General features: G+C 34.0%; 1 protein-coding gene across 1 annotated transcript; it reads left to right on the forward strand.

The window, feature by feature from the left end:
* The first annotated feature begins 49 nt into the window (after positions 1-49).
* Positions 50-15,696, forward strand: LOC111706517 (uncharacterized). The gene is made up of 11 exons (XM_023479414.1): positions 50-156; positions 2,543-2,615; positions 3,525-3,650; positions 3,813-3,922; positions 4,232-4,281; positions 4,687-4,756; positions 12,759-12,827; positions 13,315-13,429; positions 14,865-14,977; positions 15,100-15,405; positions 15,468-15,696. Exons 2-11 carry the CDS (start codon positions 2,544-2,546, stop codon positions 15,643-15,645), a joined length of 1,209 nt encoding a protein of 402 aa, XP_023335182.1. The 5' UTR covers positions 50-156; position 2,543; the 3' UTR covers positions 15,646-15,696.
* Positions 15,697-16,839: the final 1,143 nt, after the last annotated feature.

A 16,839-nucleotide genomic window follows, 5' to 3' on the forward strand; every position in this document is an offset into this window, starting at 1 on the left:
TCGAGGCTTTTCCTGGAGGTTAGAGGCTGGTAGGAACAGCTGAACTGAGGCTGTGTGGTACAGCTGAAAAAAACAGTTCTCCTAGAAAATGAAGGGTAACACAGCTGAGATGTTTATGTCTATCAACAAGAAATAGACAAATCATTAAAATAAAAGGTAGCATTTTTAAATATTAGGAAATCTAATACAAAATCTTTCAATTGAAAAATATCAATGGTAGAAAATGTCACCATTACAGATTGTTTACTAAAATAGGAATGACAAAAGTTACTAGAAAAGTAACTTTTAATTTTAAATGGAAAATTTTAGCTAAAAGTACGATCATTTAAAAAATTAATTTTATTTTTGTAGATCTTTATGTCTGGTTGGTATTTGCATAAATGTTCATGTTGTTTTTAAACAAAAATGTATATTTCATTGTGCTAAATTTTTATTCTGGTGCGAAATAGAATGCTAGTGCTAGAAAATTTGATTTAGTGAATCACTGAATTTGTACAGTTTGTATAAACAGAGAATACAATTTTAGAATACAGTGAGACCCATCAAACTTTCGAATAGGAAAACGACCTTCATGAGCATTTGATGTTGTTTTATAGCAAACACACTTATCAGTAACTTTAAACTAACGTAGTAATCGAAATTGTTCTAATTCTACAAAAGATAAATTTAATAACTACAGACCAATTAGTATTCTACCAGCGCTAAGTAAACTTCTTGAAAAAATAGCTGCGACTCAAATGTTTAAATATCTTAACAAGTTTGAGATTTTCTATCAACATCAATATGGATTTAGACCACAACATAATACTAATCAACCTTTACTACACCTAATGAATAAAATTTACGAAAATCTTAATAAACCCCAACCAGAATTTACACTGGGAATTTTTTTAGATCTTAAGAAAGCTTTTGACTGTTGCAACTTAGATATTCTTTTAAAAAAACTAGAGTATTACGGTTTTAAAAATGTAGCTAACACATGGTTTCAAAACTATTTAGTAAATAGGACTCAATATGTTTGTATAAATGGTATTTTTTCTAAAGAAAAAACAATTTTATGTGGTGTTCCTCAGGGAAGTGTTCTTAGGCCCCTACTTTTTCTTATATACATAAACGATTTGCCTTTAGCAACGTCTTTTTTTACTAATCTATTTGCTGATGACACTAGTTTTCTAAAATCATCTCCACATATCGAAACTTTAGTAATTGATGCGAACTTTGAACTAAAAAAGGCAGCTGCATGGTTTCAGGCAAACCGTTTAACATGTTTCCAAAACAAAGTTTATGATATTTAGGAATAAAAATATGCATTTTGATCCTGAGAACTGCAAATTAAAAATTGGAAATGAGATACTAGAAAGAATAGGAACTGACTGTACAAATAAATATTTCAAATTTGTTGGACTCAAAATTGATGAATTTTTAAATTGGGACTATCAAATTGAACATGTTTCCAATAAGATTGCTAGCTCAATTTTTGCGCTGAATCAGATTAAAAACATTTTACGGTTAAACATTCGTCTACTAGTCTATAATGCACTTGTAAGGCCACATATTGAGTATGGAATTATAACATGGGGGGGGGGGGCGTAAAAAATGCTAAACTACAGAAAATCAAGTCTCTGCAAAAAAGGGCAATTAGAGCAGTAAATAATAGTTCATTTAAGGCACACTCAGATCCAATATTTTTCAGATTAGAACTCCTAAATTTTGATGATACATATAAACTAGGTGTTCTATCTTTTATGCATAAATACTTTTATGAAAACCTTCCAGCTTCCTTCCATGATATGTTTAATTCTTTAGCTGAACCAAATAGAAGAAAATCATATAAACTTAAACGGGTTCTCTTTAAAACTCTAGAATGTTTTCCCTCTGCTTTATTTCCAAAAATATGGAATTCGATTGAATTAGAGCTGAAAGAAACTAAATCTGCAAAATCGTTTAAAAGAAAAGTCGCCAAGATCTCTTTAGATAGTTATGCAAACTATATCTGTTAAAATAAAAACTGTGTATCATATGGATAAACTTAGTCTTTACTATCTTCATCACCCTGTAGTTCATAAACATGATTTTAATAACTTATGTTACCCTCTGCTCCAACCCTTACGCTGAGTATCCTCCCTTTACCTTATACTCCCTCACCTCCTCCTTACCATTTTCCTGATTTTCATCATTCTTATGTTTAAAATGTACAATGTACATTGTTTTTATCTGCAATTCTCATTCGTTTATAGTGGGCCAACCAATTAAAACAACCTACTCTGGTTAGGCGGGTCCAAATTACATAGTAAATTGTGATTTTTTATTTGTATTATCTCGTGCTTTGTAGTTGAATAAAATATGAATATGAAATATGAATACGAATAATGTTCACGGTACACTCCCATTGGACTACTTAAAAGCATAATTTGAGTTTAACGGTCGTCTTCCTTTTGCACAGTTTTATGGGTTTTAGTGTAAATTAAGCTTTTAAGATTATTGTGATTTAAAAAAAAATTAAAAAAGTAAAAAGTAAAACTATGCCCATTTCTAATATTAGGATGGGGAAAGGAGTGCTGAGGAAATGCTGTCTGTGTGTTTCCCCGCAAACAGCATCATTTGTTCTTGGCTCGGTAAGAGACAAGTTCTTAACGTTTTATTTCTGGTCGTTTTTTTAACTGATTATCATGATTCTTTTCTCTCATCGTAAAAATAAAAACAATTAAAAACCAATTTGATCGAAAACCAGGATTTGATCGAAAAAGTGTTAATTAGCAGTTAAGGATGCAAGTTAGTTTAACATGAATAAGCTGTTATTTTTATTTTTCATCTTTCTCCTTCTTTCTCACTCTATCTCTAATTTTTTCTTCTTTCTCCTTCCTTCTCACTCTATCTCTGATTTTTTATTCTTTCTCCTTCTTTCTCACTCTATCTCTAATTTCTTCTTTCTCCTTCTTTCTCACTCTATCTCTAATTTCTTCTTTCTCCTTCTTTCTCACTCTATTTCTGATTTTTTCTTCTTTCTCCTTCTTTCTCACTCTTTTTCTGATTTTCCCTTCTTTCTCCTATATATACTCCCTTGTTTTACATTTTCCCCTTTTTCTCTCTCTCTTTTTTCTTGTATTTGAATATAGGTCCATTAACTAGTTAAATCCATATCTTGACTCTTACGATGAAAATTTCTAATTTTCTTTTTCTTTCTGATTTTTCAAAATGAAGTTTTCTAAAAGTTTGCTTTTATTTCACTCAGCCAAATGTTTAAAACTTTTTCAACATATATTTTTGTAATGTTTTAGAGCATTAGCAATTTGTTAAATTTTAAATTTTACAATTTAGAAAATTTTAGAAAATCTTTGAGTACAGTTCTTAAGTAAAAGATAATATATCTATAATTAGCATCAATACTGTCAAAATTTTAAAGAAAAGGGTCACGCAAAATCTCACTTTAAAAAAAAATTTTCGGCTTGAAGCTCCGACAAATTTTGTTCAATATAAGTTAGAAATGTCTATAGATGTCCCAAAACAAATATTTGTTTTTTCAGTTCGGGATTCTGTTCTCCTGTATCCTGTTGGCACCACTAGTGGTGTTCCTTGAAAACCAAACCTTCTACATTGCGCAGTTTGGGCGCAGTCAAACAGAACGCGGCAATTATGTGGACGACGACCAGGTTTTTATTCCTCAATCAATCAATTAATCAATTAATCCATAAATTAATAGTATATTTGAAAGTTTGTTTTTAATACAGTGGACCCATACAATTTTGTATTAGAAAGACTTAAAATTTCTAGAAAATTGAATCATGCTCATGCTATAAAAACTGTATTAATAGGTCCCAGAAATCGTACTGTACAGCAAAGTTTTGTACTCTGTACTGCTCGCCATGGATGTTGTTTACATATTCTCCTGCATACTACTCCTGGCTGCAGTTGCGACAAAGAAGTAAGCATCAAAATATTTCCATAGCGTTATCGAATCAAAGGAATTGAGTATTTGGTACAAAACCTGATTTTTTAATCTTTATATCTTTGGACCTTAGATATTTCAACTTATGAAATCATAATCTAAGTTTAAAATATCAAAGATATAGGGGTTAGAAGTTGTAATATTTTACAGAAAAATCATGATCTGCTATATAAATGTGTTTTTAAATCCTAAATCCTCGTTTGGCTAAATAGGTCTTTAATCTTCAGGACATGCAATATTTCACTGAAAATCAAAATGAAAAATAAAAATAGTTTTTTGTTTCAGGCATTTGCTAATGGTTCCCTGGCTGGTATATATGTTCACAATCATTCTAGGAAAGTTTATAATAAAAAAAGCTTTTAATATACAGTGAGAACCAGAAAAATGTGGAATAAAAAGCAACATTAAAGCAAATCTTAATTTTTTTGATCAAATAGTTTTACTATTAACTTGTCAGATCACTTATTACGTGAAATGGGTCTGTTTACACTAATTTAAATTTATTGCACTATCTATTTCCAGAATTTTTTGGTTCTCATTGTAAGCCCTGTTTATGAGGCAGTTAGGACCATTCTGAACGCCTCTTTTTTTAGAAATTTGAACGCGAAGTCTAACTCAAAGAATTTAAACAGTAAATGATAAACCTTGATTTTACAAAAAAAAAAAAAACTATGAATTAAAATATGTTCCACGATTACATATTGTTTTCTTGAAGCTTTTTTTATTTATTCTTGGCGTAGTGGTTGTGACCATAGTCCTGTCATTTATAATTGGACTTGAAGATTACATGTCCCTCGCTGTATGTTTAGGGTAAGTCTGGTAGCTTGTTACAGGGCTAACCACTTCCAACAAAGGATATTACAGGGTGTCCCATGAAACATGACAATAGCAAGATGGATTGAATGTCGTCTTTCATCTTTGAAATAATTGGAGGCAATTTTTCGTAAACTTAATATTAAGAGTAAAATTCTACAAATAATAAACAACAAATACCCAAAGTCTTGGCGTTTCCAAATGTGGTCTGCCTTTTTTGTGCTTTCAATATTAACAGAGATATGATAAATTTCATTTAGATTTCGATTTCGATTGGTTTTGTTTAATAAAATCGAAATGTAAACGAAATCTCGATCGATCCGGTAATATTGAAAACGGCAGACCACACTTTGGAAATGCCAAGCCTGGTGTGTGGTTATTGTTTCAAGAATCATACATGTAAAAGTAGGTTGATGACTGAATGTCATAAATAAACTTAGAGTTCGAAGACAACATTCAATTCGTCTTGCAACTGTTTCATGGGACACCCTGTACCTTAAAGGGACTGTAAAGATCCGATTCCCATTCTACCTCTAACTGATTAGTGATAAGGAAGATATCGTCGTTTATCTCAAAACTGTTAGATTCTGAAAATTTATTTCAGTCCCTAAAATCTGAATACATGATGTTATAATAAATTCCACACAACCGTCTTTGAAATCTAATCTTAAAAGGTAATTCTTATTTGCAAGGAGACTATCTACCCTCAGTTGTTACCAATGTGATGCTTTCCAAACCAAACCTAACCCAAGGTGTCCTTTTTTCCAATATTTTACTAGGGAGCATTTTCAAAATTTCACACCAATCAATCAATTTTTAACTAATCTGGTTAATTGACCCCCTTCCACCCCTTCCAAAATTCAAATTATTGTTTGAAAAGAACTGTGTATTAAGTATTGTTTATTTAACAACTTTTTAATGCATAAGAGCTTAGTAAGTTTTTTATAAGGCGCGGCTACACTTAGGGAGTTTTTAAACAATATAAAAAAAATCCATAAGAATATTTTATTGAGCTTTTCCATGTCCAATTAAATAAATCAATTGATCAAAGAATTAATCAATCTATTAACCAAGCAACCAATTAATTTATCTTTATAGTGTTTTTGTAAGTTTTTAGTAAGTTTATCCTTTTATCCTTGGTCTTGAAGGCCCCCCCCCCTCAATCAATCAATCAATCAATCAATTTATCGATCAATCAATTAATTAATCAATTTATAAATCAATCAACTAATCAACAAATAAAATGATCATTAAATCAATGTATTTCTACAGTTTTTTGTAAGTTTTTAGTAAGTTTAAGAGCCATCCAACCGCCCCCCACTCAATCAACCAATTAATCGATCAATCGATAAATCAATCAATCGATCAATCAATCAACCAATCAACTTAGCAACAGATAAAATGCTCAATAAATCAATGTATTACTACAATTTCTTGTACGTTTTTATTAAGTTTATCCTTTTATCCTCAGTCTTCAAGAGGCCCCCCCCCTTAACCAATCAATCAATTAATCGATTAATCAATCAATTGATCAATCAATCAATCAACTAAGAAACAAATAAAATGATCAGTAATTCAATGTATTTCTACAGTTTCTTCTAAGTTTTTAGTCAGTTTATCCATTNGAATACAGCTTCTTGTACATCAAGCAAACGGAACAGGATGTGTGACCAAGGTCACACATCCTGTTCAGTCGGAGGTCTTGTGTTTCTTTTTTATTCTGATGCCGGTTTTCCCATTTTCCTAAAACTGACCGCAGGATCGGAAGCTCCCCTAACAAAGCACCAGCCCTAAGGAGCAACCCATCTTTTATTATACACGGTCAGGTTGGACATCTTGGTCCTCTGGAATAGGTTTTCACAACTCTATCCAGTGACTGGTGCTATAGATATATATTATATGTATATGTATTTTTGTATTATTTTTTATTCAAGATTTGGGCAAGATAATTTGGATGTGTTGCAAACATAGTCAAGAGAAATTATGGAATTGCATTCATAGCTCATACCCTGGGTGTTAGATTTTCCCCCTTGGTTTCCATTTAAGCAGCTAGAATCTGAAATTATTGATTAAACATCACAAAAAATTTAAGTTTGAGCAGCTAGAATCAAAACTTTGGCAAGTATGAATTTGGACAGAAAAAAAAACTGAAAACAAAAATAAAGACAGAACAAATCAAAACAGTATGAATTGGAACAGAAACGACAAACAAACTAAAAAATTGCACATTTAATCAGGTAGAATCAAGCTTTTGGCAAAAGATCAACCTTAAAAAAAACAGCATGAATTTGGATTGGAATAAAAAATGGAACGAGAAATAAAAATAAAGTGGCCCATTTGAACAGGTAGAATCCAACTTTCGGTAAGAGACACACAAAAAAAGAACAGTATGAATTTGGACAGAAATAAGATCTCTACTCCTAATCACAGCAGGTGCATGTACCCAATGGCCAGCTTTTTTTTGGTGCCGGCTTGAAGTGGCCCATGTAGTGAACCAAAATTTCCTCCCCTTCCTTGATTTCTTCCAGTGTGTGAATGTTCACCACCCCAGCCACTGATTTGCTATCATAGACATATCTAGAAATTTGAAAAAAAACGTTTTAAATGCTTTCTATTGTGTTAAAATGAATAGCAAAAGAAAAAAACCTCACTTGGCATTAAACAGTTGGCAGTGGTGGTTGACCAGCTGAAGAACCCCAGCAAGGTGGCACCATCCCTTTGGTTCGTGGCTAAAAATACTTCCTTAAATTTTAAGTATAAAGCAAGTAGGAATGGAACGGAAATGGAAGACCAATAGTTACCTCTCACTCTGTATTGCAGAGAACTGCTGCCATGGTTCTAAGATAAGCTCCGATGGCCATTTCCTCAGGTAGCCAACCAGAGGAGCGTCAGGGCCAACCATGATGACAACCCCTTTAGGAAGGTTGCATGCAGCTCTGTTCCACCATATTTTGGTTTCAACTTAATGTACAAATTTAAAAAGAGCAGGGGAAAGGAAGCATTACTCATAAGGACTTTGTGTCTAAACAAATATGGTGCTTTCCTGAGGCCGAACCCTAGTCCACTGCCAGCACCGTCAGAAGGGTAGGACTCGGTCACTCCAACCTTCACCATGTCCCGTCCGATCATGCAGTACAGGAGGTCTCGGATGACTGTGCTAATCCAGCTCTGTGTTGTCACCTCATCAGCAGAAAAGAACTGTTTTATGAGAGACTCCACTGCATTCGCCACAGACAAGGAGCCTTGATGAGCTGGCATAAAGGTCTCCCTGTTGAGCCGTACTCTGGTCTCGGCTGGAACAGAGACATCCAAGTTGGTAAACTTGTTGGAAAACAGGCCATAGTGCACATCAAGGGTTGCCAACAACGTCCTGGTGTCAAGAATAAAGGTTCAATTTGAACAAACTTGAAACACACAAAAAAGTTCCTTTTCAAAATATCTGTGAAGCTAAAAAGTCAATTGATTCTTTTTTCCCTGTCATGCAACGTCATTACTGTCTGGAACTCCTTCTTCTCAATGTCCTCGATGTCTTCCTCCACCACAGAAGAGTCTTCTGGCTCATTCTGGTCAGTGTCATAGGAAGAGCCCAAATCTGTCTGTACAGAAACATCAACCCGAAAATAGGTGGGACTGGTGCACACCTTGTGATCTACGTGATAGGTCAACGAGGCCTTGGTCACAAAAAGTTTTCCACAGGCCTCGCACACAAACCCTCTCCGGTTGTAACCTTTGTGTTTAAAACCAGCATGGGTTTTCAGGTTGGAGAGCTGACTGGATATAAATGATTGTTGCAAAAATTATTTCAGTGGCTTGCATAACAAACAAAAAACTGTACCCTGTAATAGTTAAGGAGACAAAAAAGTGGTGATCATTGAGCTTAATCTCAAATTTTTACTTTTTGCAACATTCCTAAAGCAGTTAAAAAGACTGTGCTCCTCTATGCAGGAGGCACAACAGTAGTTTAGAGGCCTAGGAGGGTGGAGGTTCCTCACCATAACCCTTACTGCCTTTCAATTGTCGGACATTCTGTGCTGTTCTGGAATATTTTACCATCTCCACATGAGCACCAGAGATTCACAAACATAAACGCACAATCACAGAAAAACAGTAAAAGCTGTTGTGCATTTTAATTGAAGTTTACAACATTGTATTTTTTAATTAAGGTTTTGACATTTGAAAGAAAGAAAAAAAAGGTAAAACAGTATTCAGCAAGATTGAGGGTCTAAATAACAAAATCCTCAAGGAACATTGGCTTCCTTGATGTTCGGCGCTCTCTAGATGGTGTCTTAACCACCCCTTTAAGCTGGGGGGTTTTAGGAGTTTGATTTGCTTGCAAGAGCATGGATTTCATCTCTGTACTCTTGGGTCGCAGAGCCAAAATATCCATCTTTGCATTGGTCACAGTATGCCTTCTAATGAGATTCTGATAGTTTCGGCTGTTGGTTGTCTGGCTATGATTCAGTGCCTCATGGACGGAGCCTCTTAGTTTTGAGTCCCCATATAGATGAGCAAGTGCAGTGGAACATTTCCTGAGGTGACGGGAATTAGCTTCAATTGGGAACTCGGGGAACTCATTCCCTGTTGCCCTCCAAATTGCCCTAGAGATCAAGTTTACACCTACCATGAACTTTGTTAGTTTATTTAGGGTAGTTTACAAATGTATCAGTAATTTTTTGTTTTCTCAACTCAAGATTTAACAAGTTTTGTGTAAGTTTATTTCTCCCCTGCTTCCACCCTCCCCCTTATGACAAGGTAATGTAAACTTCCTGAAAGAATTAGAAATGGACTCACTGTCCATTCTTAGACCATGCTCCAATAGAAAGAGGTCATCCGGAGAATTGGGACTCCTCTTAGCCAGGTCGGACCAGAACCTGCCAGCATACACAGATATGTGTGCCATGAGAGGCTCAGACATGACCAGATAAGTGGGTAGGCCACTGCTGGACACCGTTTTGTCATAAAAAGATGCTACCGAATAATACAACACTCCAGATTCTGTCATCTTGGGGAACTTCATTGCCTGTTTAACTGATGACCTAGAGAGTGCGTACAAAGCTGCAGGGCTGCAACTGTTTTCAATGATCAGTGATGTGATTAAAAAGTTTCTTACATTGATGATCTGTCGCACAGTGAGGTCTTCATTTCCAGCAAGCGCTTTCCTGGCAGAGGTGGGCCTGGAGGATGCAAAGAAGTTTTCTAGATCAACGTCAGTAATAAAGATTTTAGAATCTCGCTCCTGAAATTTTGCTCGATGAAAACCTCCTCGCGCCTGGAGGTTGCAGCGCATTTTCTCCAAATGAGTCTGAGAACTTTGGAGTATATCAAGATCTCCCAACTTATCCTGGATGAGAAAGCTTACAAACTCTACCAGGAATCCTGCATCTGGGAAAAAAAAAATTAGTTTATCTTCAAAGGAAATCCAAAGATAAGTGAGAAAAAAAATACCTTTAGAACTGTTAACTTTGCCCAGCATATCAAAATATCCAGTGTGATCTTCTCCTAGGCATTTGATCTCAATCATCAAAGCATTCAACTCTGTTTCTTTAGTGTGGTTAATCAGCCAGTACAAAGCTTTCCTAACAGCGTCCAGCTTCCTCTTTTTGTATTTAACATCTGTCTCAGGTTTCAAAGACCTACGTGCACCGTCTAGGTTTTTGAAATAATCCCTGTTGTAAATGTCCAACACATTCTCTATGGAGGCGTACTTTCCTTCTGCAATCCTTTTAGTGGCCTGAATTTTGGTCCCAAAGCCCTTCAATTCTTTGCTTTTCTTGCTGACTGAATGCATCCGAAGAAGATGGGCAGACAAATTTGCACGCTTATACCCACAAATGTCGCATTTGATGCTCTTGCTTGACTCCTGCCTTAAGTATGGCCTGCCTAGCATTAAAGCCTTCATTCTGCATGCAATGTTGTGTCGTTAAGAAGTTATATTTTATTTTCATCTCAAAAGAGGCAAAAGAGGCAGAAAGTAAGAAATGACAAACTTGTAACAAATTAAAAGATAATAGTTGGGGAGTTAATCACAACTCTGCATGCCTTACAGTCTGATCAACATCTTTGTGAACACTTTTGATATGTCTTGGAAGCTGCTTGACTGATCTCCCACAAATTCCACAGGACTTTAATTTTCTTTTGTTAATCACAGTGCCTCCTCTCTTCTTAATGTAACTTTTTCTTGGCGAATAACCCACCCCTGGATCCTCTCCCAACAGTAATCCAACTTTGTACAGTTTAGCCTCTTCATGTATCCCAAGGCTCAGAACACTTTGAGGCTCAATCTACAGTTCAGTATGACTATGAGTTTTATGATTAAAGTTTTTTATACTCAAGAGATGGAAACTTTTAATTGGAACTTCTGTTTAATCCAGAAATTGGACAGAAAGAGTTTAACTCATTCTGTCCACTTAAAAGTCTCTAGCTCAGGTCAACTTGAAAATGTATGCAACTTAAAAAGCATCCTGTTTTGGAAAAATGAGACCATTATGAGATTGTTATGGAATAAATGATAGTGAATGTGTCCAAGCACAATTTCCCTCCCGATTATATGTTACTAAGTTTTCAGCAAGTCCTAAACTGAGCTTCAACAAAAGTAAATGATATGAGCTCTTTGTGTAAAATTCAAATAATCATTAAAAAAAACTACTACTTTTAGCATGTACATGCCACACCATTTGGGCATAGTCATGTGTTAAGCAACTTTTTGCTAAGACTTTATAAGTTTTTAGTAAGTTCTTCATGAACACATCTATTTAAACATTCGATAAAAGTAAATGATATGAGCTCTTTGAGTAAACTTCAAAAAATCAATTTTAAAACTACTAATGCAGCTAGCATGTACAATGTACATGCCACACCATTTAGACTTAATCATGTGATAAGGAACTTTTTGCTAAATAATAAACCTTTATAAGTTTTTAGTAAGTTCTTTATGAAAGCATCTATTTAACATTCAATGAAAGTAAATGATATGAGCTCTTTGAGTAAAATTCAAGTAATCAATAAAAACTAGTTCTGTAGCATGTACAATGTACATGCCACACCATTTAGACTTAGTCATGTGATAAGGAACTTTTTGCTAAGTAATAAACCTTAATAAGTTTTTAGAAAGTTCTTCATGAAAGCATCTATTTAAACATTCAACAAAAGTAATTGATATGAGCTCTTAGAGTAAAATTCAAGTAATCAATAAAAACTAGTTCTGTAGCATGTACAATGTACATGCCACACCATTTAGACTTAGTCGTGTGATAAGGAACTTTTTGCTAAGTAATAAACCTTAATAAGTTTTTAGTAAGTTCTTAATGAAAGCATCTATTTAAACATTCAATAAAAGTAATTGATATGAGCTCTTAGAGTAAAATTCAAGTAATCAATAAAAATTAATTCTGTAGCACGTAATTGTACAATGTACATGCCCCAACATCTTTCACAACAGTTTTTAGCAAGTTTTAATCAAATTTTCAAAAAAGTGGGTCATATGAGGATTTTCAAAAAGGTTCAAATAGTTAATAAAAAAACACTACTGTACTATGTACTATGTACATGACACATCATTTGACCTAAACTAGTGTTAAGCACCCTTTTGATAAGATTACACATTCATAAGTTTTTAGTGAGTTCTTCATGAAAGCATCTATTTAATCATTCAAAACTGAAGATTTTTCATAGCATCACTTTTAATTTTCAGAAAGCATCACATTGATTACCTACTATTTTACACCCTACACGTTTGAGTGTGTGACAAATTCTAAACTGGTTTTATATTGTCAAATCTTTAAACCACATGCTTCTACCTTTTAGGTTTGGTAACCATACATTAATTATTAATAGAGCATTTTTCATGTTATTAGTTTTCAATGCATCAATTCAGAATACCATAATTAAAATTGATGCTTTGAAATTCTAAAGAGATGCTTTGACATTAGCAATCCAAGCATCCCTTTGTTCATATTTGAGCCACTTAAACGCAATTCTACAATTTAATATTTTTGTTTAGATCAAGTCCGATAATACTTAGCTTTGTGTACATGTGGGTTGTGGTACTCTCTGCATATCAGATGATTAGGTAATTAATAAAGCGGAATTAATTGAACTCTTGAAAGTCGTCATTGATCTTTGAAATTGTTTGCGGCATTTATTTGTTTATACGATTTTTTCTAATTCTAAGCGAAATCATTCATATCTTTAATAGACAACTTTCAAGTCTTCAACCAAAGACATTTTAAATATGTAAATACTTTTTATGCACAATTTCGAAACATTAGACTTTTGGGGGCCATCCAACAAGTAATGACTTTAACTTTCAAAATTTAAGAGGATTTATGGGGAATTATCGATCTTTAAAATGTAAACATTTCATGAATCTTGCTCTGAATTTTGTGAATTTCAGCATGATTGAAACGCTGATTAGACCTAAAGATTTATGAGGGTTTGAATCGCTGATTTAGGATAAAACCGGCGCATTTGATGGTTTAGCGACCTTTTCAATTTTATTATAGTTCAACTTTTCTAGGATATTATTCAGCATTGTGCAACCGTTTCTCCATGTTTAGAGCTGATGTTCTGAGTGCTCGAGGCCCAACAACCTCAGCCTCTCAGTCTAGCTTGGCCTCGATAAAGGAGGGAATTCAACGAGTCCTCGGAGGAACCCCACCACCTCCTTATGAGGTCAGTTTCGAGTCAGCCATGGAAATGGAAAGGGGCAGATAAAAGGGGGGGTCAAGGTTTTATACTCAGAATTCGCTCCAATTTAGGGAAATGTCTGCTTTTTTGCAATGGTCTCGAAATCCTCATATGACGTCACTGATACTTAACTAGCAATCATCACATTAAACAAATATTGATTGTGCGAACAAGTTTGAAGCTAAAAAATGCAATTCTAATTCAAGTTTTCAATTTTTGACTTTGTTTATATTTAGTGATCTGCTAAATCTATTATTCATTAAAATAAGCAGTGAGGTCATATGAGGATTTAGAGTGTCGATTGCTAAAATTGTCGTCTTTGCCTACATTGGAGCGCATTCAGAGTATATCTAACCTTATTATACAACCTTTGATGGGGTAAATATCGATCTTTCTTTAAATGTAACAAATCATTTTTGATAATCCCCCAAAAAATAGGGAGTACAGAGCTGGGAACTTTAGAATGGATAAACTTTAATCCTGACTTCTTGATCCGAATATCCACTGTGGAAACTTTTCATTTTAGTCCTAATCCACTCTTTTTCTCTCTCCTTGGATATCCGTAAATTGTTTTCTCCAATGAGAGGACAGGAATAGTTCGTAAACTGTATTGGCGTCTTTTCAAGAATTTTTCTGTTCTCTCATTGGGTGCCCGATTTTCTCTGATTGGCTGCTACAGTTTCTCAGATGATTAAATATTAATTTGAATTTTATCGTTTTTCATACACTTTTAAGATAATCTTGCAAGATTATGTTAATCTTGAGATTATCAAAAAGAGAGGATCAAGCATTAATCCCGATATCCACCATTCTAAAGTTTTCAGCTCTGAACATATATTTTTTATATCTCACCTTTTTTATAAATTATAAAATTGTTTATTATTGTATATTTGAAAAAATACATATCTTCTTCTTCTATAAAAAAAAATTGTTTGAGTTTTGATGGATTGCAATATTCAATCAAAACCATCAATATTTTTATTAATGGGACTGAAAAACAACGAAAACCGATCCCTCAAAAGGACTGCAAGTGTAATTTCAAGTGACCCTCCATGCAAAGCTGACAATGCCCGATTTACAACATTGCCCTTAAAAGCTTTGTCTGATCAAATATGAATAAGATATCCATATTTTTGTAAATTTTCATTTGTGGCTTCTTTTCAAAAGTGACTTGCGCATTTTTTGCTTTTAATAAATAATGGAGATATTTACAGAAATAAACACTTTTCGAGTCGGAAAGTTGACGGTATCTTTTTTTTATTCGATCAATGTTTCAAGGATACGGTTTTAAATCGAGAATGGCTATCTTTGCATGGAGGGTCACTTTAAATTGCACTTACAAGTTACAGTCCCTTTAATGACCAAGAGAAAACGTCAAGTCTAACTAATTTATCGTGTCGTTGAAATGGTTGATGTTCAGGCTGTTACAACAGACGTTAAGTCTCCAAAGAAGAACGTGACCAACATGAGAAGACAAATATCCACGGAATCAGCCACCTCAGACACCATGTTCTTCGATATGTCGTCCACAAGGTAAATCAAAGTTGATGTTCAGTTTTGAGGTAGAAGCACTTTTGAAATTTTAGTCTATTAACGTCTTTTATTGTGTTCCAAAATGATAATTTTAGTAACTAATATATAAATTTTATCTTTAGAAGATCTTCTGACCGAACACCATCAACCAAGCCTGCATCTCCAATCCTTTTCAAGGCAATTCAGGATTCAAACACAAAACCTTGTACACAACTGGACATTCATTCAAGCCCTAGATCAGAACTGTTTGCAAGACCTGTTCGCAGAATTAGCTCAAGTGCTTCACACTCCCAGCTGCAGTGCACAAGTAGAGAATCCCCGATCCGAATAAGAAAATCCGCCAGTAGTTTTCAGAATTTTGTGCGGCAATCTTCCGCTCAGATCAACCAATCAGGAGGCAGTATGGATGGAACTCTAACCAATGAAAGGTAGATATTTAACATATCATTTATGTTAAAAACCTGTTTTACTTAATGTTGTTATTTTTCAGAGTGACATCAATGGATAACTGCAAGGTTGTGGATAATGAAGATAGTGGCATGAAGGAGAATAAATCTGGAAAGGAAGAAGATGACTTATTCACCACCTGGAGCAGTCTCTCTGATGACACGTCTTCTATCTCCACCACCTCCCTGGACTCCGGAACTAAGAATAATATGCTCGTCTAGATTATGAACATGGAAATGATTGCTACGGAATAAATATAAAAGATATATAAATAATGAAGATTGAGACAGGAAACCACTACTCAAGTAGATACTTATTGCAATTCAAAAGTGCAGGGATTCTTAAGTTAAAAATAGCAAAATTAACTTAAAACATCAAAGAATTGCTATATCAAAGGGGCTGTACACTGTACAGTTTACAGTGTACAATGTACAGTGTACGCTGTACAGTTTTAGAATGGCATGTCCGAATCAATTAACCTTGCAGTTCCCATAAAAATTCAAGAATGAATGAGTTACAGCCATTTTTTTCTGTCAAATTTTAATTTTTTATTGTGATGCCACTTCAAAAAGAGTTAAAAATCCGATATCCTTTACATTATTGATCAGAAAAAGGTTTAAAAAGGGTACTGTTTTATATCGGGCATTTCACTTTCAAATATAAATGTCTGTGCAAAGTTAGTGCTTTAATCGATTCCATCTGGCTTGTTATATTGAGTTTCTCTTTGTAAAGTTGCCTTTATTGAGTTCTTTATACATGAGTTTCTATTAAGTTTATAGAACAATTCATGGGGAAGTTTGAAATTATTTTAAACTAGAAACCGCTTTAGAAATCCTGATGATAAAGCCACAATTTTTAAATTGAAACAAGTTGACAGGAAAGACAACTTTTCGAAAACATTTATTTTAGGATTAACATTTATGATAAAGACGACTTTTATAATTTATTGTTTGCGGTTTAACATTTGTGGTTAGTAAGAAACACCTACACCTATATGACACGAAACATGACAGTTGGTGAATAGTTTAGAATGTCTTCTTCCATATTTTGTTAAGTTGTTTAATTACCAAACACAATAAAAAAATGTTATATGGGAGTCTTATAGTACAGTAAAATGCATTTCCAAGTAAAATGTATTTGAGCAAACGATTTTTTCTCGAAATAAACCGCAAAAAGCCTTTAATGTCACAATACAGTATATAAAAAACGACATTGAAAAATATTTGTCAACTGTCATGTTTCGTGGGACACCCTGTATATTTTAACTTAAAAATTTACTTAAACGTTAAAGTTTAATTACAAGTCACTTTATTCGAAGAATAGCAGCTGTCTGATTGAAGCATATGCCTTCTTCAACAACGGTTCCCTTTAAAATTTATCTAATCAAACCTTTTTATTTCATGCAGATCCCCCCT

Source organism: Eurytemora carolleeae, unplaced genomic scaffold (genome assembly GCF_000591075.1).
Source record: "Eurytemora carolleeae unplaced genomic scaffold, Eaff_2.0 scaffold70, whole genome shotgun sequence".
Classification (NCBI taxonomy): domain Eukaryota; kingdom Metazoa; phylum Arthropoda; class Copepoda; order Calanoida; family Temoridae; genus Eurytemora; species Eurytemora carolleeae.

Coding starts and splice junctions, on each gene's coding strand:
- LOC111706517 (XM_023479414.1), top strand. CDS start 2,544: ATGGGGAAAGGAGTGCTGAGGAAATGCTGTCTGTGTGTTTCCCCGCAA. Junction 4,282..4,686: donor TATGTTCACAATCATTCTAG/GAAAGTTTATAA, acceptor TTCTTGGCGTAG/TGGTTGTGACCATAGTCCTG. Junction 4,757..12,758: donor TCCCTCGCTGTATGTTTAGG/GTAAGTCTGGTA, acceptor ATTTTTGTTTAG/ATCAAGTCCGATAATACTTA.